The 25,738-nt window shown below is 35.5% G+C and overlaps 3 protein-coding genes across 3 annotated transcripts in view; all 3 read right to left on the bottom strand.

Annotated features, from left to right (window-relative positions):
* The window catches only part of LOC132144119 (B-cell receptor CD22-like), a 30,412-nt gene extending 7,676 nt beyond the window's left edge, over window positions 1–22,736 (bottom strand). Inside the window, exons 1-8 of the mRNA XM_059554877.1 lie at window positions 22,485–22,736; window positions 15,106–15,174; window positions 14,654–14,995; window positions 14,309–14,560; window positions 11,304–11,561; window positions 11,056–11,137; window positions 10,825–10,858; window positions 10,613–10,693 (exon numbers count right to left, since the gene is read on the bottom strand). Of these exons, the coding sequence (XP_059410860.1) occupies window positions 10,613–10,693; window positions 10,825–10,858; window positions 11,056–11,137; window positions 11,304–11,561; window positions 14,309–14,560; window positions 14,654–14,995; window positions 15,106–15,148 (1,092 nt within the window). The 5' untranslated portion in view covers window positions 15,149–15,174; window positions 22,485–22,736. The remainder of the gene's footprint in view (window positions 1–10,612; window positions 10,694–10,824; window positions 10,859–11,055; window positions 11,138–11,303; window positions 11,562–14,308; window positions 14,561–14,653; window positions 14,996–15,105; window positions 15,175–22,484) is intronic.
* The window catches only part of LOC132144102 (adhesion G protein-coupled receptor E3-like), a 150,580-nt gene that overhangs the window by 92,926 nt on the left and 31,916 nt on the right, over window positions 1–25,738 (bottom strand). The window lies entirely within an intron of this gene.
* LOC132144128 (adhesion G protein-coupled receptor E3-like) overlaps window positions 1–25,738 on the bottom strand; it is a 99,132-nt gene that overhangs the window by 33,144 nt on the left and 40,250 nt on the right. The gene's annotated exons all lie outside the window — the stretch shown is intronic.

The raw sequence follows: 25,738 nt of genomic DNA on the forward strand, positions 1-25,738 counted from the left end.
TCTTGTAGGTGAACGACGGGAGCTGGCTCGCATATCTGAGGAGCCGACTCTATTTAAAAAAAATATAGCCTATAGAAATTAAATCATTATGTAATAATTAAATAATGGATGCATTTTATTTTATTTAAAATAATTGACTAATTCAAAGAACAAAAGAAATATATATTATATTTCGACTGTCTGATCAGCCTCACATTCTGTTCCTGTCAATCATACACGAGGTGTCAACCAATTATACAGCATGAGGGAGGAGCCGAGCCATCACACGCACACACACACACCCCACACACACAGTGTCAAACTCGGAGGAGAGGAGAGGAAAAACACAACAGCTTTTGAAATCAAAACAAAAGCAGGAAAATGAGTCGGAAGCACAGCAGCATTTGGAATCATTTTAATGATCATCAGCCGCTCGAAAGCAAGGCAGCTTGTATTTCTGAATGCAAATCTCTCATAAAAGAAAAATATGATATGCATTGTGTGTGTGTGTGTGTTCATGCTAGTTATACAAAACATAACTAGTGAGATAGTTAATGCTGACTATATAACATGCCAAAAAAGAGAGACCAGTTTAATCCTTTGTTATTTATTTTTCTTTAATATGGGTTCTATTATGTTGTTCAGACTCAGATTGTATTTGTTTTGTAATGTTGTTGTTTCTATACATTCAAAAGTTGTAATTTAAATGCAAATGTTTAATAGTATTATTTTTCATAACAAATCAATGCTTTTTTCAAGAAATTGTGATTTAATTTAATTTAATATTAAATTAATTTATTAATTAGAATTGTTTTCACACCTATCATAGTCAAAACATTATTGTTTTTTAAAGAGCCGTTTGTAAGCCAAAAGAGCCGGCTCTTTTCAGTGAATTGAACCGGCAAAAAAGAGACGAAATGCCCATCACTAGTACATTCATATTACAAACCCTGTGTTCAGCAGCATTATAACAATCAGTTAATTTTTTTTAACAAACATGAACTCAAAATATTTAACACACACAGACATCAACCATCAGCATATGAATCTCAACAATGGTGACATGCTTCATGCATGCTGTGAGCCACCATAGTATAAGACTCATGGCTCCCAGCATGCATTGCTGCATGAAGCATGTTACCATTGTTGAGATTCATATACTGATTATTGATGTCTATGTGTCGCGAAAGATTTTTCTCCCAAAATGTATTTAAAAATAAAAATTCAGAACGTCTGATCTGAGGGAAGAAAGTAGTGTTTCATGAATATTGTTTGCTAATAATAAATAACCACTTTGGGTCAATGATGATAAAGATAATCTTCCTCAATCATTTTTTCTTCATGATGAAAACAATATCGCCTTATCTTTGCATATGGCCCATTTTTTAACAAACTATGTGCGTTGACAAAAACTATTAAAGGACCACAAACTCATTAAGTCAAGAGTCAAACTACCCAACTAAAACAAACACTGATCACAATAATGGTGATCCAACATTTTCATATAAAACATCAACATCTAAACCTCTGTTAATTCTCAAAAATAACATCTGACAGAAATAAAGTCAAACTGGTTAGTAATAAGTACACTGTTAGCAATTGATGTAATTTTACAATACATTTTACAACAATGCACTGTATTCATGTTTTTTATTGTAAATGAAAATGCATGATGGGAAATTGGCGGACAGTCCTGTAATATTATTGTAACTACACTGTAGAAGCATTATTTTACAGCCACCACAAAGCATTGTGGGATAGCATTAAAACTGGTACTTTCATATTCTTTTTAACATAAAAAAGTCAAAATTTTTAAAAGGTAGTCATTCTTTCAACTTAATTTAGATTTTCAAATGCAACATTCTAGGAACGTTGTTTTGTAACATTCCAAGAACATAAAACAGTCCAGTTTCCATATTAGTATAATGTTATTTTAAGGTTAGTAAAATGTTCCTGCAACATTCTTTCAGTCATTCAAACACCTGCTGTGAACAAGCACCGAAAGAAAGAGAAATAAGAACACAAACTACAACTTTCTTCAGCCACAGCCTTAGGTGAACTGAAGATACAAGACTTTAAATCTCTCAAGATCTGAATAAACAACTACACAAACAGCATCACCAGCTTCACTTGATTTTATTTCTGTCATGCATCTACAGAAGCTCTTATTGAGAATTAACAGAGGTTAAGATGTTGATGTCTCATTGAAAATGCTTTTTTTAGATCACCATCATAGAGATCAGGGTTTGCTTCAGTTGTGCTCTTGACCCTCAATTTTTGCTGCAATACTTTTTTCTGCAGCAGTTGCAGTTGTTTTCAGAAAACATTTCTGCATATATAAAGCAGCTCAAAAAGTCTGTTTTAATAGCAACCATGTGACTGCACTAAAATGGTTTAAGTGACCCAACTGATTTAAAAATAAATAATTTGAAACACTGTTGTGGTTCATACACTGTATGTATAAATATTGTATTTGCTAACTTTTTGTTTAAAATATGTTTTAGGTTATTGATGTCACGTGTACGATTGCTACGTGCTCAAAGGCACAAGACAGTCCGTTCCAGAGGCCCTAACTGGCGGTCACAGACTTTAGAAGACTTCTGCAAGAGGATATAGATATAAAGATAAATATACAGTAATTTTCCATTAGCTAAACAGAACATTTATATTTCGAGCTTTATGATTTTGTATGTCTGAATATTAGTTCCACAATGTTGTTTTAGAGCTATTTGTGATTCTGTATGTCTGGGTTTTAGTTCCACATGTCTGTATCTTGAGTTATTTTTAATCCTTTGAGTTTTGATAAGGGAGACAATACAGCCAATCTCCTGAGGTATTTGTAACCCTGCATTTAACTGAGTGAAGTCCAAACATCAATGATTATATGCTTTGACCTTCTGAAATGTGGAAGTGAAACAGGTCTGCAAGGCTCTCCGGGTACCTTGGAATAGATAAGCATGAGATCAGTGTTTTTACATCTATCGGACACATGGCTGCAGAAACGTGGCTCCGGTTTGATCACGAGGCTTATTGTTTTGACAGATGTTTTGAGGGTATAAGAGCTACTCAACTTCCCCTCCCTGTCAGCGCTCTGACTGAGTTCAGGCTAGGCTCTACCTGACTGAACTCTGGTTTCTCATCTTTACTTTATCTTTTGTTTCGGGCTCACTTGAATACTTTGAACATCTTACAGGTTTATTCAGTTTTGATACTGTGTTAGATACTTTTATTCAATTTAGATATTGTGTCCGATACTTTGGTTTTATTTAGATATTTTGGTAAATACCTTGATTTTCTTTAAATACTTTGATTTTATTTAGATATTTTGAATTCTAAAACCTTGACTTGTGTTATTTGGACTTTTGATATACAAGTTCTTATATGCTTTGTATTATTATTTTAGAAATACATTTTGGACAGTTTGATTACTTTTGAATTTTATAATCATTTGTATTAATCTTAATTGGGCAACATCCATCATATATGGATTGCTTTTAGAACCATATTAATGTTGGGAATTGTATTTTCTATATTTGAAGCTGGTTTTAATACTTACTAATCTGTTTGCAAGTTATGAGTTGTATTCTCATTTCCTATATTCTTTGAATAAATTTGCATACTAAAATACCAGCCCACCGTCTGACTTGGATTGGAGTTTAATTTTTTGCATCAGTTATTTATACAGTTACAGATATCAACATTTAGCATATGAAACACAACAATGGTGACATATTTCATGCCAGCATGCAAAACATGTTCATGGCTCCCAGCATGCATTGCTGAGATCTATTTTTGTATTTTTTTGGATTGTCACCATTGTTGAGGATTGTATGACAACAATACAAAATACAACATTTTATTGTATTAACGCAACTGTAATCACAGCAACACTGCTGTATGAACACAGAATGTTATTGTATTAAGTTAACAGTATGTTTTTTGTATATTGCTTGTTGTAAATTCATGGCAATTAGTTGTCAGGAATTTCCTGTAAAAATACGATACATTTTTAACAGTGTAGTGATGGCAAGATGAAGCCTCATGAAGCTTTAAGCTTTTCAGCCAAGTGGTTTACGAAAGGGTTAATTTCTGGAAACTTCATTCGCTCACAATACCACCTGGTGGCCAACGAGTGTAAAACAAGCAGATATATTACAGACAGAGGTGTAAAATCTAGGTATCAGAAAGTAAAATTCCTGCCATATTTTTGTTCCAGTCATGAACTCAGCAGCTGATTTCATCAGAGGAGGATCCAAGTCATTCCTTCTAAGTCACAAATGAGTCTCAAATTAAATCCCAAGTCATCAAACAGTTAAAGATAGTGAGATAATTAAATGACTAATTAAATGATGATTGTGCATTAGTGATAAACGCCTGCTGTTATTGAGAATCACAGAGGACCGGTTGATTCATTGATTAAAATGATACCACCATCACAGAGATCAGTGATTGCTTTATTAGGGCTCTTGTCGTATGATATTATTATATTATCATATGGTCCTCAACAGTGGTGACAATAATTATTCATGCTACAATGCATGATGGGAGTTTTTACTATGGTGTTACCCAGCATGCACTTCAGATTGAAGCTTTTTTTTGATTGTCACCATTGTTGAGATTCATATGCTGGGTCATGATGTCTGTGCGTCTTAGGACAAGTTTTCAAAAATGTATATTCATTACACACATTAGATTTAAATACATTCAGTATAATTATTAAACCAATATTAAGTGTTGAATGTCAAATGTTAAATTAAATAAAATTGTTTTGAAAACTAATGCTTAATAATTACTTAATCAAGTAAAACCAACTAGTAGCAGCTTTCTGCACAACACTGATTGCACTGCTTTACATTTACTTTTACACAGAAATATTGAACACAAGAAGCCAAGTTCAAGAGCCCAACTGAAGCAAACACTGATCTCCATGATGGTGGCATCATTTAAACCAATAAAACATCAGCATCTGATCCTCTGTAATGCACAATAATAGCAGGTGTTCAACACTAATGCACAATCATCATTTAATTAGTCTCCTAATTGTCTCATTGACTTTAACTCTTTGAGGACTTGGGATTTGACTTGAGACTAGTTTGTGGCTTGAAAGGAATGACTTGGTTCCTCCTCTGCTGAAATCAGCTGCTGCGTTCATGGGTGGAACAAAAAAATGGCAGGAATTTTACTTACTGACCCCTGGACTTTACACCTCTGTCTGTAATATATCTGCTTGTTTTACACTAGTTGGCCACCAGGTGGTATTGTGAGCAAATTAAGTTTCCAAAAATTAACCCTTTTGTGAACCACTAGGCTGAAAATCTTAATGCTTCATGAGGCTTCATCTTGCCATCATTAATAATAAGTGAAGCTGGTAATAACTTGTACTGCCATGCATTTCACTGTTTTTTTATGTTTTTTTGGGGGGGTGTTTATTCCAGACAAAATTCAGAATGTGAAGTGTGAAGTGACATTCAGCCAAGTATGGTGACCCATACCCAGAATTTGTGCTCTGCATTTAACCCATCCGAAATGCACACACACAGAGCAGTGAACACACACACACACACTGTGAGCACACACCCGGAGCAGTGGGCAGCCATTTATGCTGCGGCGCCCGGGGAGCAGTTGGGGGTTCGATGCCTTGCTCAAGGGCACCTAAGTTGTGGTATTGAGGGTGGAGAGAGAACTGTACATGCACTCCCCCCAACCACAATTCCTGCCGGCCCGGGACTCGAACTCACAACCTTTCGATTGGGAGTCCGACTCTCTAACCATTAGGCCACGACTTCCCCCCAGAATCTGCCCAATGTTGGAGCTTGATGTCAAACAGTCATTGGATTTAGACGTCAACCCGATTTTCATTTTCAACCAAAGTCCAACTTCTAACCGATGTTGGAGTCTACATCCTGTGCCTGCCGGGACGGATCTAACCTAAGTCTAGCTCTTTGTTTGCATTTAAACTATTGCTGTCAAAAAATTGCAGAGGTGGATACTACAGAAATCAGAAAGTAAAATCCCTGCCATATGTTTGTTCCACCCATGAACTCAGCAGCTGATTTCATCAGAGGAGGAATCAAGTCATTCCTTCCAAGTCTCCAACAAGTCTCAAGTTAAATACCAAGTCCTCAAAGTGTTAAAGTTAATGAGATAATGATGAACACCTGCTGTTAACAATCAACATCGCTGAAGAAAAGAGAAACACAAGAACTACAACTGACTTTAAGCACAGCCTTGGATAAAATCAGTTGGAAGGAAAATAAAAAATAACTTTGTCACCATAAGTGTGGTCAGTATTTGCTTCATTTGAGCACTTGAGCCTTTTGACGGCTTTGATAAACTTGTTTCTAAGCTGTTAATAGTGATGGCAAAATCGAGGCCTCGTGAACCAATGAAACAGTTGAACCAAATGTGCCATATTGTTTCGAGGCTTCGAATCAATCCGACACCCGTCTCAATGGTGACACCTAGTGGTCACTTGCAGGTGTTGATCTGAAACAACCTTGACGAGCCATTAAAAAAATGTGTTGTTTTTTTATTATTATAATGTTCTAAAATGTGAAGCTTGTAACCTATAGGCTCCTCACTGTGCATAATGTTATTTTGGTCATGAAAAATGAATATTAATAAAAGAAATCAAGCCACAATGTCTCACTTTTTTAGAGATTTTTATTCAAAAATATTAATTTATCTGCTGTGGAAGGACTTAGCCTACTTCTTTTTTTACAGATAATTTCTCCAGCCTTTGAAAAAAATCCTCTCACAAGGGACACTTGTTGCTGGCATACAAAGATATTTTTTTGCAAGGACATACAAATGAGGAAAGATTACTGCTCTCTCTTTCCAGTAAGTTAGTGGATCATGAGTTCTGGGCAAATACGCATCGTTGATGTATTTTTTTCTCTTCCACTGTGGCATCAGCTGTAGCATTGTGTATCATCTTGGTTTGATGGATGCGAGTATCAAAAAGTTCCCATAAACTGTCCTGTGTTTCTACTGGTGTTGATGTTGATGGTGATGGTGATGATGATGGGTGTGATGTTGACATTTCTGGGTCTGAATAAAAATGAAAACAGCAATTAGTAACAAATCTTAAACTGACGGCATATATGAAGGATAGATTATATTACATGATTCAGATTACATAACATAACACAGACTGAAACTGCTCACCAGGATTTGTGTTTGAACGCATCAGTGAAGCACACTCCAGTGTGATATGCTTTTCAGCTTCCTGGGCTTTGGCAGCATTTCCAAATGCCACATTTTTGAACCTTGGGTCCAGCAGTGTAGCCAGTGCCAAGGCTCTAAAACTCTCATAACCTCCACATCTGGAGTGCAGACCTTCTTGCAGATGTGAGCCTATGAGCCAAAACAGGAGAAACACATATTTATAATAATGACAATAATATGACAGTTATGGCCAATCACATGGGTAGTATGGTCATTGTGGCCTACCTAATTGAACAGTTGATTCCTGCGTTGCATTTCCTTTTTTCTGTGCAAGCTTGTGCTGCAACATCCTGTACAGTGGTATAAACTTTGAAGCAGACACTCTCTTTTCCTCTGACATTTCTGTTGTTGCGAGTTTGAATGGTTGCAGTATTGACAATGATTGTTCAATAATGTCATAATCAATACTTGTCAGGGGAGCAGTATCATTGTTTAAGTTGGAAAGTGCAGCAGCCACTGGTTCACGTTGGTCATACAAGCGCTGTAGCATGTCAAATGTGCTGTTCCATCTCGTGTCAACCTCTTGTATCAGTTTCAGAGTTGGTCTTCCCATCAAGCTCTGCATCTCCACAAGCTTGTCCTTTGCTTTGCAGCTGGATCTGAACAACCCCACTATCTTTCTGGCCTTCTGGCGTATTTCATTGATGACTGGGGTTTGATCTAGTGCCTTTTTCACAATCAAATTTAAAGTATGAGCAAAACATGGGACATGGCGAAGGTGGAGTAGCTGGGCACTTAGGATCATGTTAGATGCATTGTCAGTCACCATGCACTGAACTTTGGAGGTTATTCCCCACTCAGCCATTAGCAAGGCTTTAGCCTCCATGAGATGCTGGGCTGTGTGGGTTTGGTAAAACCTCCTTACACCCAGTACAACAGTTGCCATTTTTGCCTCTGGTGTTATGTAATGGCAAGTCACACCAAGATATCCATCCATATTAATGGAGGACCACATGTCAGCTGTAAGGCTAACAAATTCGGCCTTTTGTAGGTCCTCCATTGTCTTCTCGTTGGCTTTGTTGTACTTTTCGCTGACCATTATTTTAAGCACCTTCCGGAAATCCGGTTCACAAATGCCCTGAATCCCTCATCGTCCACGATGGTGAAGGGCTGCAGATCCTTCACCACCATGTTTATAAGAGCCTCATCCAATTCCCTCTGTCTGACTTTTAAAAGAGAAGACAAAACATACTTTCAGACAAATACATTGGAAAAATACAGCTTCAATTAGTGCACATCTATTAAAAGTATAGCCTACTGGTTCATTATTTGGAAACCTTCCAGTGTTTATAATCAGTGCTTTATATAACTTATAAACTTTATAAACAGTATCCCAAAAGGTTGTAATTATATTTCAATTATAATTATATCCCAAACAATGCATACCTTGCTTAGATGGCCCAGCAGTGTCAGTAGCAGGCCTAGGTACAGGGGGAATGCCATCCTCTGCACCCTGCAAAATGACAGGATGAGTGCTCCTCAACTGGCGCATCATGGATGATGTATTGTTGCAGTAGGCTAGCTGCCGATCACAATACACACATCTCACTTTATTTGGGGTTTCTAAATGGAAATGCTCCCACACCACAGATGTACGGCATCTCTTCTGGGGAGCTTCCATTTTATCTATCTATCCAAATCTATCTATCTATATATGAATCGATCTATGTATCTAGATATGTATCTATAATCTATGTATCTATATATGTATCTATCTATAATATATGTATTTATATATGTATCTATAATCTATCTATATATGTATCTATCTATAATATATGTATTTATATATGTATCTGTAATCTATCTATATATGTATCTATCTATTAATCTAGCTGTCTATATATATTTATATCTATGTATCTATTAATGTGTCACTATATGTATACTCTGTCTGTCTCTAGCCTCTCAGTCAATGTGTTGTGTAAATTTAAATGTAAGTCTAAATTGCCTATAACTAATCAAATCGCACTATGTCACTATATCACCAAAAATCCGCTATCTCAAAGTCAAACTCCTCTCACAAAAACCCACGAGGTCAAAATGTGTTTATTTCACTTTTATACAGATGTGCGATTGTGTGGTCTGTTCCCGACCGTTCCAATCAAACGCTGATTCGGCGGACCACACCTGATGAAACAATTAGTGAAACACTTCGAGGCTTCGTTTGGTCATAGTCACGTGACATGGGTGTTTCGAATCACGCTTCGGATCAGTGTTTCGACACATCTGCGCTTCGGGATCTCGCAAAGCTTCGGAACGACTGTTTCGCTTCAGCCATCCTTAGCTGTTATGTATGTATGATCTTGATTTAAATTTGTTATTCTTAAGAAAAAAAACCTGTGATTTTTATTATATATTACCACCATAATACTTCAGAGGGAGAAAAAAACCTGTTTAGGTTTATTTATTATGTGTTTAGTCATGATCATTTATTATATATTAGGATATAAAATATAATAAAGATGTTTTAAAAGACCTTATTAAAACATTTCCAATGAGTAAGCTAATTCTCTATGCATCAGTTATGCGGTGATGCAAAATGAAATTATTGCAGTACAAATTAATTGTATTTTTATTATAGTAATAAAAATAAACTAATACTAATAGCCCTTATAATAATAAGAATGTGACATCCCTACATTAATTGGAAATGCCAACTAATTTCATGGAATTTTACATTTACTGTTCCATCCTGGTGGAATATCCTACCCAACTCAATACGAACAGCTGAGTCCTTAGCTATCTTCAGGAAATGCTTCTATATATACCTGAAACTCTAACATCAGCACTTTATAGTCTATTTTTTTCTATATACTAGATTTCTTACAAAAAAAAAAAAAAAAGAATAATAATAATAATAAAAAGACCATTTAACACTTGCACTCTTTACATTACTCTACTTTTTATAAAAAAAAAAAATCCTAATTATTTTTGCAGTGCTTGATATTATATTCTTCACATCAATTAAGGCATTCTGCACATTGTTTATTACTCCTTTTGTTAAGAAAGTATTTTGGAAAAAGTAATTTAGGTATGAGGCTCTGGCAGATTGGAATGATTTAAATTTAAATGTACAATCTCTGACTTTATTTTATATGTTTAAAAATGGTTTTCTTGTTAAAACTTGTAATTGCTTTAGATGATGTATCTTTGCTTATATTTATAAATGCTAGGTACATATAAATATAATTGTTAATATTTTATATGTTAATATTGTAGTAGGGTGTGTTTTTTTGAATGCTATGATCATTGTTGTTTGTTTTATTATGTTATTTAATTTTTGTAGATTAGCACCCCATTGAAAACGAGATGATGCATCCCTAGAGGTTTACCCCCCCAAAAAAAACCTGCTAATGAAAAAAACATCTGTAAAATCGAGACAATAACCATAACAATAACTTACCATTTCATTTTCATATACAGTATCCGTCATCTTCACATCAGAAGTTTGACATATGTTGTGATGGGGTCTGGACAGGTTCATCTTTGTTAAAAAAAAAAAAAAGAACAGACAGGTATCTGATGCATGTAAATAACTCACTATACAGTTCACAACTACATTCAGACCTTTCAGTCAACTGACCTGATCAATAAATTACTCTTAGTTTTTCTCACCTGAGACTCCTGTGCGTTTTTTCTCTTTTTCATCCTTAATGTTTCACATTAAAAAGATAATGAATATGGTGCATAATACAGTATAGAAATAATATATAAATAATTGCTTGTAGAAAAAATATCAAAATCAACATTTGTAAAAACAACTAGACATTAGACTATTTTTTTATTTTTTACTGAACATTATAAATCCAATTATGCACCAGCAAACAAATACTATGCACATCTTACCAAATCAGGACCATCATTATAACAACTGCAGCTCCAATAAACACTCCAATGGATATGTACAATATCACAGGACATCCCACACCTGACACGAAATAATAAAATATCAGAAAAAAAGCATTTTTCTTACCAAACTTATTGGGACAAAGATCATGAAACATGAAACTTTTTTTTCTACTAATATTTACTAAAAAATTATAATAGTAATGCTGGATTTTACTTCAACATCTTAATTTGTATAATATACTCACACATGACATTTAAAGTCACAGCATCAGAGTATTTCTCTCCATGTTCAGTAATGGACTTGCACTTGTATTCTCCATTGTGATCAGAGCTGATCTTTGAGATGCTGTAGATTCTTCCAGATCCTAAAAATGTTCCTCCTTTAAACCAGCTGAAGTTCAGAGCAGGAGGGTATGAATCACAGTTGCAGCTCAGATTCACTGAATTACCCTCTACTAGTTCACAACACGGACTCACTGCTACAAATGTGTGCTTTGGAGGATCTATAAGTAAATTGATGTTATTTTTAGGTAATCTTTTGAAATATAAAACATTCTGTACTTCAGCAGAGATTGTATTAGAATTAGAAACCATGTCATCTCACAGTCTGAATCTAAACTTATATGCGATGGAAATAAGGAGAGCAATAGAATAAAAAAAATGCATTTAAACTTGGGACGGTCATGCAAAATGAAAAAAGCCAGGCTGTGCAAGTGTGGCAGATGCATGTACTTGTACTAAATAGACACTCAGAATTATTATTGATAAAAGAAAAAATGCATATATATATGTGGTGTGCCTAAAATTAAAACTCTTTAATAAAAATGAAAAAAAAAAATCAAAATCACAGAATCACAAGAGATGCCTTCAAAATGTATAGAAAATGTGTCTTCAATAATGGTCAATCATAACTCAATTAACTTCTTAATTATCTCATTAACTTAAACTCTGCTTCAGTGTTAGTTTTAACACTGCTTCAGAGTTTATATGTGTCCACACTCAGATTGTTAAATTAACACTGGAGATTTAGCTGTATATATATATATATATATATATATATATATATATATATATATATATATATATATATATATATATATATATATATGTATATGAAGAGTTCAGATGCAAAAGCCTCTAAGTGCCATCTGAAATTTTCATCTAAAATTAGGATTGTTATCAAGTTACCATGCTTAGGTTGAGTCATTTTACTTTAATTGCAACGTAAAGGTCCTTTTCCAGGCTATTAAAGTGAAATTTCAGATGGCACTTTTCATATATATATATATATATATATATATATATATACAGGTCCTTCTCAAAAAATTAGCATATTGTGATAAAGTTCATTATTTTCCATAATGTAATGATAAAAATTAAACTTTAATATATTTTAGATTCATTGCACACCAACTGAAATATTTCAGGTCTTTTATTGTTTTAATACTGATGATTTTGGCATACAGCTCATGAAAACCCAAAATTCCTATCTCAAAAAATTAAGCACTGCTGAGGTGTTATGGAGGCCCAGGATGCTTCGATAGCGGCCTTAAGCTCATCCAGAGTGTTGGCTCTTGCGTCTCTCAACTTTCTCTTCACAATATCCCACAGATTCTCTATGGGGTTCAGGTCAGGAGAGTTGGCAGGCCAATTGAGCACAGTAATACCATGGTCAGTAAACCATTTACCAGTGGTTTTGGCACTGTGAGCAGGTGCCAGGTCGTGCTGAAAAACGAAATCTTCATCTACATAAAGCTTTTCAGCAGATAGAAGCATGAAGTGCTTCAAAATCTCCTGATAACTAGCTGCATTGACCCGGCCCTTGATAAAACACAGTGGACCAACACCAGCAGCTGACATGGCACCCCAGACCATCACTGACTGTGGGTACTTGACACTGGACTTCAGGCATTTTGGCATTTCCTTCTCCCCAGTCTTCCTCCAGACTCTGGCACCTTGATTTCCGAATGACATGCAACATTTGCTTTCATCCGAAAAAAGTACTTTAGACCACTGAGCAACAGTCCAGAGCTGCTTCTCTGTAGCCCAGGTCAGGCGCTTCTGCTGCTGTTTCTGGTTCAAAAGTGGCTTGACCTGGGGAATGCGGCACCTGTAGCCCATTTCCTGCACACGCTGTGCATGGTGGCTCTGGATGTTTCTACTCCAGACTCAGTCCACTGCTTCCGCAGGTCCCCCAAGGTCTGGAATCGGTCCATCTCCACAATCTTCCTCAGGGTCCGGTCACCTCTTCTCATTGTGCAGCGTTTTTTGCCACACTTTTTCCTTCCCACAGACTTCCCACTGAGGTGCCTTGATACAGCACTCTGGGAACAGCCTATTCGGTCAGAAATTTCTTTCTGTGTCTTACCCTCTCGCTTGAGGGTGTCAATGATGGCCTTCTGGACAGCAGTTAGGTCAGCAGTCTTACCCATGATTGCGGTTTTGAGTAATGAACCAGGCTGGGAGTTTTTAAAAGCCTCAGGAATCTTTTGCAGGTGTTTAGAGTTAATTAGTTGATTCAGATGATTAGGTTAATAGCTCGTTTAGAGAACCTTTTCATGATATGCAAATTTTTTGAAATAGGAATTTTGGGTTTTCATGAGCTGTATGCCAAAATCATCAGTATTAAAACAATAAAAGACCTGAAATATTTCAGTTGGTGTGCAATGAATCTAAAATATATGAAAGTTTAATTTTTATCATTACATTATGGAAAATAATGAACTTTATCACAATATGCTAATTTTTTTAGAAGGACCTGTATATATATATGTATGGTCGATTTGTGCTGCACTGTCAGATTTTTCTATCTCCTATTGGGTAATACAATTTGACAATGAAAAAATCTATTTTTAAAATGTTAGTTTATTAATGTCTACACCTGCCTTAACCCTATACATACCCTTACAGTAATGCAGATACATTAAATATTGTTGTTCAGCTTGAGAAAAAGGACACCGTATTGATGTGTGCATGTGCACAGCACAGTAAACTCTGCTAGGACAATCTGATGGATAGGATAAAATGTCAGGACACCGGAGTTTAGTGGCTTAAAATGATCTGATCACAAGCAGAGAAGTAAAACTGGGTTAAATAATTTGAATAGAATTGGGCTTCAGTAATTTTGCATTAATTGCTTTAAATTATTTTAAGGATTGTAAAATTAATTGCATGTGGTAACATGTTAATGTTGACAGCCCTAATAATAAACAAAATATGACATATTAAATATGACTGAATTCATACTCACACATAACACTGAGATAAGCAGAGAGTGGTGATGTGAGATTGTGTTCCTGTAGAGCACAGCTGTATCTGCCTGCATCCTCTCTTCTGACTGACTGCAGCAGGAGTTGATTGTTTCTGTCTCTTCTCTCAGTTAATGGCTGTGAGTTTCTGTACCAGATGAATGTTGCTCTGTCAGTCAGATCGCAGCTGCTTTTACATGTCAGACTGACATTATGACCCTCTGTCACTCTCTGAGGAGACTCCACCTGAAGATCTGCACAAAACACACACATTAGGTCTAGTGCTGCTGTCATACACTGATTATTATTCAACATAATGCACAGAAGAATAACCTCATGAAAGTCACCTGTGACAGTAAGATTCACTCCTGGATAACCGGTCCATTTATTTCTATCGGTTATGAATCTGAAATAGTACATGTGTGAATCCTTCTCTGTCACATGACTCAGTCTAAAGGTGCAGTTCTGCTGTTTATCTCCCAGATACTGAAGCCTCTGACTGTATTCAGGGTCCTTAGACAGATCTGGAGTTTTTTCACTACGCATTTTTGGTCCTGTGGTCCAGAACATTTCCTGGATCTGATGTCCAGTAGGGTATGTATAAGTGCAGTAGATTGTCACTGTTGACCCCTTTAGTGCACAGATGTCTGAATGACTGTAACTCACACCCCAATAAGCACTAGAAACCCCTGAAACACAGAATTCATACTGAACAAATAAACATAAGCTTATTGGATGCTGGAAAAAAAAGCTGTATGAAAAATCTATTGAGAGTCTCTGAAGTGTTCAAACGACTCACTGTGAATCATGAGCAGGAAGATCAGCAGAGGAAGAGAAGCCATTCTGAATGATATCACTATGGCAACACCTACAACGAATGTACAGTAGCTAATTTTTATTGTTTTGAAATGTGTTTTCTCTCTTACTGTATATTTTAAGGACAATACCTAGTAAAAATTAATAATTATAAATAAATAAATAAATAAATAAACTTTCTTGTTTTCCTGTAATTCTCTCACTCCCATGCAGAGCTTGTTCTAGATATTTGGAGGCCCTTATCAGCAAATTTCACATTGCAGGCCCCCTGCACACGTTTTTTTTTTTTTTTTTTTTTTTTTTGTGAAAACGGTGAAAGTGCTAAGTATAAATAGTAATTAATTTCTAAATAAAATGTTATGCTTATCGTTCAATATATTTAACAACAGTATTTATGATTGAAAAACTAAAATGAAGTATTAGCCTATGTTGGATCTGTAATGTACACACAAGTAGAGTTGAGAAGATGACAGTCATATACAGACAGTCATAGACGGAGCGTGTGTAAGACTGAACCTTCCTCTGACCACGGGTCAGAAATTAACGGGGGCTTGGGGTCACCAAATGCCAACAAATTCTCCTAAAACAAAATTTTATTTCTTATTAAATAAAACCTATTATTGCTGTTGCAAATAAAGTGAAAATGAAAATGAAATGGACAGTGTCGGTTGCAGCATTAAATTTAGATCTGTGCATGTTGCATCAAATTTCCTTTTGCGTGTTCCAACAGCAATGGGTATTATAACCAATCACAAACGGTTCTGTGAAGCTTATGAATACAAGGCCTATCAGAAGTATTCAGATGAGTCATCACTGAAATGTCAGAGTTTTGTTCAATGACTGAATTCTACACTCACAAATTCATCGTAAACAACAGAGTGCAGATGTACACATTAATTCATCATACAGTGTAGACAGCTTTATTGATGCTTAAACTCATGTTAGACTGAAGTCTGTCATGTTCTGTGACTGAAGTGATAGTGTTCTGTAGTAATGTAAATGTTCTTTGTTCGCTTTCTGTATATATTTGACTTGTTGTTTGAAATACTGTGGAAACTAAAGCCTTTTAAATAGTAACTTACAATGTCAATGCCCTCTCCCCCTCCCGTCATCCTACCAGTCAGCTCTTGGAAAGCTATTTTGCCCCTGGTTCACATAGAGGTTTTTAAGGGCCAGTGCAAATAAATCTGGATTTAAATTCAAAGAGACAACATGGTCTATGCATGACCTGATGTTTTATTCGTATTCAAAATTACATGACCAATATGAAGTGCTAAAGTTCATAAAAGTGCAAAGCTGCTTTGTTTACAGCAGAAACCAAGGAAACTCTAAGTGCTACCTGCTGGCAGAGAGTGAATCTGCATCTCATTCAGCTCATCTACTGTTTCATGCAGATATTTTTATGTATAGTTTCACAAAACCAACAATTCTGTTTTTGCTTAAAAACTTTCGATATTATACAGTCTCATATACTAACTCATTTAGATTAAAAACTGCATGTATGCAGAATCCTTGTTTGGATCATAATTAAAATGCAGTGGTTGCCTCTTATTTTAAATGGAAATCATTCATCATTATTATAGTTATAATTCAGTTTCACAAAAAAATGTGCAGCGTTTTGTCCAAGCAATAATAAAAGGACATTTAATTTATAATATATTAAATGTCTTTTTGTTAAAAATAAATAAATCTTGAATCGAATCGAATTGTGAGTTGAGTGAATCGTTACATCCCTACGTGCAGGAAAACCCTAATATGGACAAAGGCAACCAGATATCTGTAGCTAAACTGAATAAAAAACAGAAGGTAGGGTGTCAAGATGGCGGCTATGTAGTAGCAAGTTTTTTCTCATACAAAGTTTCACTTTCACACATATATATATATATATATATATATATATATATATATATATATATGTGTGTGTGTGTGTGTGTGTGTGTGTACCATGTTTTAAGTAAAACGTTTACATTTTATTATGTTATACTTTAAACGTGTTATTGGATAATGCTCATTTTATTGTCTTTGATGACAAATGTCTGTTAAAGCAATGAACGTACTGTAAATGTGAAATACTTGTAGTTGTGTCTTCTTTGGATAGCTGTGTTTTAAAACTTTATTTAACAACAATGCAAAGTTACAAAAAGTAGCTCACTACATTACATAAATTTAAGGCATTTTTACAACAAAATTAAATATATCTCTTTTCATTTGTTTACTGTGAAATCAGATTTTTGTGTGTGTGTGTGTGTGTGTGTGTGTGTGTGTGTGTGTGTGTATGTATATATAATAAAATAAAAACATTCTGGATTTGTAGAATGTGGTGATCTGAAGGCAGCTCAGTATGACCAGTCAACAGTTTCTCTGTAAAAGTGTTTGTTGATGCCCATATATATATATATATATATAAACACCACTGACCATCAAAAGCTCCTTTAAAACACACTTCTTCAGTGAGTGTCCATTATAAAATACTTCCCAGACATGCAACCATACAGAAATGTGTTCGTGCAAAAAGCTATCAGAGGCTGAATATTATATGCACCCTAAAAATAATGGACTCGCGTATGTCTACTATGACATTTATCTGTAAGACTGTTACCGTCTTTACCTCAATTAAAATCTTCATTCATCAAAGCTGTTAGATACTGGTTTGCTTTATTTACACTGTTAATTATTTCACTGTAAATTTACAATAAATTGCAGGTTAATAATTGCATGACTTTCACAGCAAGTTACAGTATCATTTTTACAGTAAATAATTGTGAAATGACAGCTGTTTACTGTGACTTCACAATAACTATGCCGTCATATTACTGTGATTTAGCAGTAAGCTGCTGTATAATTACAGTATTTTACTGTGCAATTACAGTTAGTCTATCATATTACTGTAATTTAACAGTAAGCTGCTGTAGAATTACTGTATTTAACCATGTCTATACTGTGATTTAGCATAAATGATTGACCAAACAAAACTGATAAAAACAATGGTTTCACTTTTATTTTTTTAGAAGAAAAATACATTTTAATAACAGGAATAAACACTGTGTAACATGAATGTCTGTCAATATGTGTGTGAATGTGTTTACTGTGTTTACCATTATGTGATAATGGTACTTGAAAAATACAATTTAATAACAGGAATAAACACTGGGTAACAGGAATGAACACTGGGTAACAGGAATGTGTGTCTATGTGTGTGCACTGTGCATGTGTTTACTATGTGATAATGGTACTTCACAACGTAGGAGCTGAAAAGAGAAAGAAGGAGAGAGAGAAGAGAGAGTGAGAAGAGAGAGTGAGAGAGGGAAGAAAAGACAAAAAGGTGGGAAAAGAGAGGGTTGCAGGTGTCTCACTCCTTCCCTTGCAGCAGGCACCTGCATAGTATGGGTTCTGTCCACTATCTACAAAAGATAAGAAAGACCAAAAGTTTAAGTTACTTTGTGGTGCCTGCAAGTACCTGCAAGTATGGTACTCGCATTGTAAAACTAATCCTAAAATGTGTACAATTTAAGAAATCAAAATTGTAAAACTCATGATAAATCAGATAAATAATGTGAATAGTACTATATCAATTAATAATAAATCAACAAACCAGAGGACTCTGAAAGTAACATGATTGAGGTTAAGCAAAAATTACATGACATGTGTACATAGTAATGCAACTCAGTAAGCCAGTAATGTGATGTAAATTTACACTTAAAACTATTGTAAAGAAGGTCTGTAAATTTGACGTTTTAATTCTAACATATCAATAACCTATAACATTGAAAAGGCATGTTTAATTCAAATAAACGTAAGAACAATGAATTGTACACATTTTGCAGCCTGTCTAAACTCGTAGAACAGATTAAAGGGATAGTTTACCCAAAAACCCACCCTCATTCCAAACACGTTAGCCCTTCGTTCATCTTTGGAACACAAATTAAGACATTTTCTGACTCCTCCATGGACAGCAATTTTATTACCACTTTCAAGGCCCGGAAAGGTAGTGAAGATTGTTAAAATAGTCCATGTGACTACAGTGGTTCAACCTTCAAGTGGGATTAAAAAGGTTTCAGTTCCCAGTCATCACCTTCAGTGGGTCACTGCTGTTGCAGTACTGAGCAAAACTAAAGTTAGCTCAGTTTTAACAAGGTGACATTACTTGGATTCAATTAAACAGCAACCATTTAAATAACTTAACAGCAACTGAAAAACATTTACATCACAAACACACAGTCAAAAATAGTCCTGCAACAAAGTAAGTTAGATGTGTGTGATTTACCCAGGCAATGCATTTGCACACAACAATTTACATCATTTACACGTACTGTTTGCAGAGGATGGAGGAAGAGCCTGTTGCCAGTCCATCTCCATGTGGCTGTTTCTGCTTGCACTCTTCCTCCTAGAATTATTACCCGTTCACAGACAAAATGGCTCCTAATATGGAAGCTAATAACGAAGCTCCACTAATTCAGTGATAAACACATTTATTTTCCTATATCTTTTTTATAATAAAATGCACTTTATTTTTTCTGTTGACGAGACAGACAATGGCTGCTCCGTTTCACACACACGGCAGAAAAATATGGACGACGCCCAGCTAGCTAACATTACTAATTTGAGATTAATTTATTCCACCTTTGCACAAATCCACAACACTATAATGTATCTAGTTCATCATAACTGTCATAATACACACATTAAGGCCACAGCTTACCTTATAACTTTATTTCCCGGTGGTAGAAAAATGCTGTGGGAAAAGAGAGAGCGCTGTTAGAGTAACGAACATTAACTAAGAAAAGCATTAAGCAAAGCTAAAGTTCAATTTTGACGGTGTAGTTAACGTGAAGCCTCACAGTTAATAACTTAATACGGTACTACTAGCTATACACGTATTAACACAACCAACATCTGATCATTCAAATTTGCGCGCTCAAACCTAGACGCGAGTCTGCTCCAGCTAAGTTACAAAAACATGAAACAGAACTTAACTAACGCTAATTTGGTTCATACTTTTAAATAACATGAAATTTCATATTAAAAACAGTCATCAAATTGACAAGGTTTAAAATTAAACACTTACCGCACTGAATCCGTCGAGTAAGACCATGGAGGAGATCAGGCCAGGGAGCTCCGGGGGAGCTCAGATGACGCAGTTGCAGCGCGAAAATGACGGAATTCACAGTAGTTTCTTGTAAAAGCCCCGCGCCTGCATTATTTTCACAGTAAAACTCAAAATACGGTATTATATTGTGAAATATCCCAGTTAAAGCCTGTGAAGTGGTAATAATGTAATTACATGTGAAATATTACAGTTATAAATTGTGAAATCCTGGAAATATTTTACAGTGTAGGCCATACAGACTTGTCCTGACTTCAGCTTAAAGGGGTGCTATTATGCTCTTTTACAAGGTCTTGATTTCGTTTTGGGGATGTACTAGAACAGGATCTCATATCAAATTCTGAAATACGAATTGAGCTGTGATTGGCTAGCTGGTTCAGTGTGTGTCGTGTGTTGTGAAATCAAATCAATTTGAGTGAGAATTAAACCCGGATGATTTTAACCACTCTAAGCTAGTCTGCCTTGGGAAAGCTAGCACATCTCAGACATAGTGATAACACTCGTTGCCTTCTCTAGTGCAGCCAGGTCTCGTCCCATTCGCCGATCTTTGTGATATTATAAATTACAGAAATTATGCATTGTAGTCCAAATGATTTCTGTTAAATAAAATATATCCGTTTAAATTGGACTTTGAGCTTTGTAACTTTGCAGATCTTTTTTATGCTCAGCAACAGTACAGACTAACTAAAATTGAAAAAGTGAAAAAGCACAATAGGACCCCTATAAAGGTAAGTAATATGTTCCCACAGATAGTTGCACTTGCACAAGTTAAAAGTTTATGTTTGATAAAGAAAGACATTAGTGCTAGCCCTCCTGGAACACATAGAGACTGCATTGCAGTCCCTGCAGTAAAAAAAAAAAAAAGATGGAAGTCTATGAGAAAACATGGGACGATTCTCGACCAGAGTTAAATAAATTGGACTTTATATCCAGAGGCAGAACAGACAGTCTAGAGCAGTGATAGCTAAACTAAAACTGTGGTGGTGTGTTGCCTTAATAAAAAAAATAAAAAAATTGTACATGGTCAGAAGAGTAACCATTATTTGATGTTTATCTGGTACATCTTTTAAATGCATTTAAGGAACATTTTATGTGAGTATTTTAGATACTCACATTAAAGTAATACTCACATCATATAAAACATATAACATCAGTTAAGCGAAAGGCTAATTAAATTAGTAATTAGAGGTCAACCAAGGTTAAAATTTTGCCGATTAATCGGCACCGATAGATAGTTGATGGAACTATCGGTAAAAGTAAATGCCGATAGTTTCCCGGGTTGCATCTTTTGCTGGAGCGGTTGAGAAGGGTCCGCTACCAATAGACAGTATGCGGAGCGGCCTCTAGAGGCGGAAATCATTGACACCAAGTGTTGTTTGTTTTGACATGTGACAATTTAGAAGCATATTTAAATTCAGCCGACATGCTTATTCCTTTAAGCATGACTGTTGAAATGAAATAGTATCACTTTACAATAAGGCTCCATTTGTAACATTAAGATTTATGAAAGCTGTATATGTAGTTTTCCTTGTTAGAGTGTATATATTATATTATATTATATTATATTATATTATATTATATTATATTATATTATATTATATTATATTATATTATATTATATTATATTATACTGTTCTGCTTGAGAATTTTTTTAATCTTTTCAAATCTTTTATTTTTAATATGCTTAATTTTTAAGTAACAAAGCATTGCACTTTTTTGAGGATGAGGGTGGAGGGTGTGATTTGAAACACAGCCTCTGAGTGTCGATTTTGATCACTGATAATTCACATTATATGGTAGTAAACTCCTTTCTCAAAAATGACAAACATTACCTAGCATGCACTTTTAATGGAAAACAGTATGTTATGGTCAAAATTTGGCATTTTTACAGCGATTTTTAGTAGTACATTTATAACAAAAACACCAATATTCAATTTAAATTAAATGTTTATTTTGATTTCTTGGTGACTTTAACACTTGACAATCACCCATAGCATTGTGAAAGATTGTGCAGTACTCACATTTTCACACTGAATTTTAGAGGAAGCAGATTATTTTTTTTAGAATGTATTAGGCATTTACATAACTTATCTCTTTTTTTAACATGTTTGATTTAAGTGAGTATAACACATTGTTGGAGAAACACAAACACAAGCACACACGTCTTACACCAATTTACACTAGTTTCTATAAAATCAATTCAAAATGCTCTGAACTGACAATCTTCTCATGTATACAACTGTAAGTGATATACTCACGTAAAATCTTTTCTTCTGCTCTGTTCGTTCAAATGACGCCTCACTCAGGAACTCTATTTACCACATGCAGATGGGTGGATTTAGGATAAAGTGATTCAGATGGAGAAAATCCTAGAAAACAGGATTGGGCTGCACTTGAGGCGGTGCTACATGTGTCCTTAAAAACTCTCATTGGCTCAGTCGTCCTTCATATTCATGATAGGAAATATTTTTGTAGTTGTATTGTTCAAGTCTGTGTCAACAGGAAACCTTACACAAAGCCTTCATTATAATGCATGTAGAAAATAATGATAAACAAAATGTAAACAGAATTGTAACTGAGGACTTCAAGTAGTGGAAGGAGTCATGAATTAAGTGATTGTTAAAATGTTTAATACTTCACGTAACCATAGTATATCTAAAAATGAATCAGTATTCATATCATAAATAACATATAGTTCGGTGCAGGATAAGAATTAAATTTAACAGCAAATGAACTGACAGTGAAGACACACACACACACACAAACACACAGGCGCATGCACTTAATGCAATAACACACACGCCCCTGATATCTTTTCCTGTAATTCAAGGTTTTTCCTGTACAGCACATGCAGTTTACTTTCAGTTTCACTTTAGCAGAAAACAAATCAGCATTTATTATGCAACCAGAGTTCAGACAGGAAACACTTTGGCAAGTTTACTTGAGTTTACTGAACACAATTTATCTTGGCGGTATGGTTCCTTATGGGGGTTCTTGCTCCCAGAATAACTGAACATACAAGAGCTGTAACATTAACCTACCGGAACAATGAATTTAGAAAAACATAACAATGTGGCAGTGGGACGTCTATCCTGTAGCCTGGTTATGAAGATGGGTGTCTCTCAGCAGTGAGGTCCATACCAGCTAAGATTTTTGGAAGCCTTAGTGATCTGAAACAAACAAGACTACAACCAGAAGGTGCACAGTAATGTGCTCATGCTTATAATTGGGAGGGAGGGAGGGTTGCAAGCCGTTAAGCATACTTCCCGAGCAGTAGTGCCACGTATATATATATGTCCCATCTCTAATAGAAGAGTGGTGGTGATTGGAGTGATTTGACAGCTGACCGCATCAGCTGTTCACAGCCCTGCCTCCGTGGCCTGACTGAACTAACGCTGCACTCGATTTCAGACAGGGACCACTTTGGCAAGTTTACTTGAGTTTATTGAACACAATTTATCTTTGGCGGTATGGTTCCTTATGGGGGTTCTTGCTCCAAGAATAACTGGACATACAAGAGCTTTAACATTAACCCCCAAAACATAATGAGAGGTATTACGGCCTGAAGAAGAACCCCCCAAAAGCAACCTTGTTCCAATCCTGCAAAGAGAAAAGACAGTGTTATTGATATATCCTTAATGTAGCCTACTGGCTAGCGAAGGGTTATTCTCCCTTCTATTGAGGCAGAGAATAGCAGGCCTCTCTATAATTAAGGTAGCTGGTAATAGCAGTGAAGGGTATTTTCTCCAGTGGGGGAACCGCAAACAAGCAGCATGTCCCTGAGCTTGATATGAGTGGTGGGAGAGTAGCGTTTCATTGTTTCCTTCCTGCAAAAGAGAAAGACAATGTTATAGAGATGTCCTTAATGCAGCTTACGCTGTTAAAAAATCATTGTAAAAATGGACATATTTCGACAGTAACATACTGTTTTTCATTAAAACAGTGCATTCTGGGTAATATTCATCATTTTCGAGAAGGTAGCCTGCTGCTATATATCGTAAATTAACAACGTTCAAAGTCGACACTCAGCGGCTGTGTTTCAAATCACACCGTACACCCTCATTCACTATTCCCTACATGAGTTTACTAATATAGTCCACCTGACAGAGAGAATGAACACTAATGAGTGAATTCAGACACTGATCAACAGCTGCTGTTAACGAGTAGAATCACTCAAGAAAAGAGAAACAAGACACACAAGAACTACAACTGACTTCAGCCACAGCCTTAGATGAAATCAACTGAAGATTTAAACAATCAACAAACAGCTTTACCAGCTTCACACATTACTAACCAGACTGACTTTATTTCTGTCAGATCAGAGAGCAAAAGATCTTATTGAGAATTACAGAGATTTAGATGATGATGTTTTACTGTTTCGTTTGACGTTACCATTGTGGAGATCAGTGTTTGCTTTAGTTGGGCTCCTGACCCTTGACTTTTGTACTTTAAATTTTGTTTCATTGCTATATTTGTGTCTTTGTGATACATCTGTTAGAGCAATATTAATTTTGATGGTGAAGTGATTATGACTGTTTTTGTCAGGCATGATCTACTAGACTGACTTAAAGTGTTGCTATAGTAGTCAAATAATAATTTGGTCTTGAAATATGAGTGAATAACTTTTTTTTTTTTTCAATTTTATAAGATTGAATAGTAATGTAAAAACCAGAACATATGTTTTTAATGACAGTTTGAGTTTTAGATATTTTGGCCAGCGGTGTCCGCAACACTCAAAGAGAGACATCAACAATCAGCATATGAATCTCAACAATGGTGACAATCAAAAGGTTCATGATGCAATGCATGCTGGGTTCCAGCACAGGATAAAACTCATCAATGACTCCCAGCCTGCATTTTGGCATGAATAAATTATGCCCCTGAATTGTTCACTTATTTTCTTGAATTCTTATGTGCTTATAATTTTGCTTTTGTCTTAAGTTTTAGTAGCATGTTTTGTGATGTTCAGAACTTATCTGATTATTTATTTTGTGGATTGTCACCGCTTTTTACATCGCTGCACAAGTTAGCATTTCAGATGTACATTTTCAAATTTTTCTATAAAAACACCCCAGATCTCAAGAAAATCTCATACCAAGCTTTACTATCGTAATCGCGGGTTTATTATTCGGATACTTCGTGTGTACAGTGGTGTTTCAGTGTTGTTATGACCAGATAACTACCAGGAAGTGAACACGAACCATGTGACACGATGTGGCGGTGTCCGGTTATGACACTCTAAAGATTGACAAGGCAAAGGACCAATCAGAGTCTGTCTTATACACAGCACGAGCACTGAGAGGCAAACACACAGAGACAGCGCTGGAAGAGGCTGTTTATCATCAGATCGCGTAAATCAGTGGACAATGTACAGTCGTGGCCAAAAGTTTTGAGAATTACATAAATATTGGAAATTGTAAAAGTTGCTGCTTAAGTTTTTATAATAGCAAATTGCATATTCTCCAGAATGTTATGAAGAGTGATCAGATGAATTGCATAGTCCTTATTTGCC

Source organism: Carassius carassius, chromosome 7, assembly GCF_963082965.1.
Source record: "Carassius carassius chromosome 7, fCarCar2.1, whole genome shotgun sequence".
Lineage (NCBI taxonomy): Eukaryota > Metazoa > Chordata > Actinopteri > Cypriniformes > Cyprinidae > Carassius > Carassius carassius.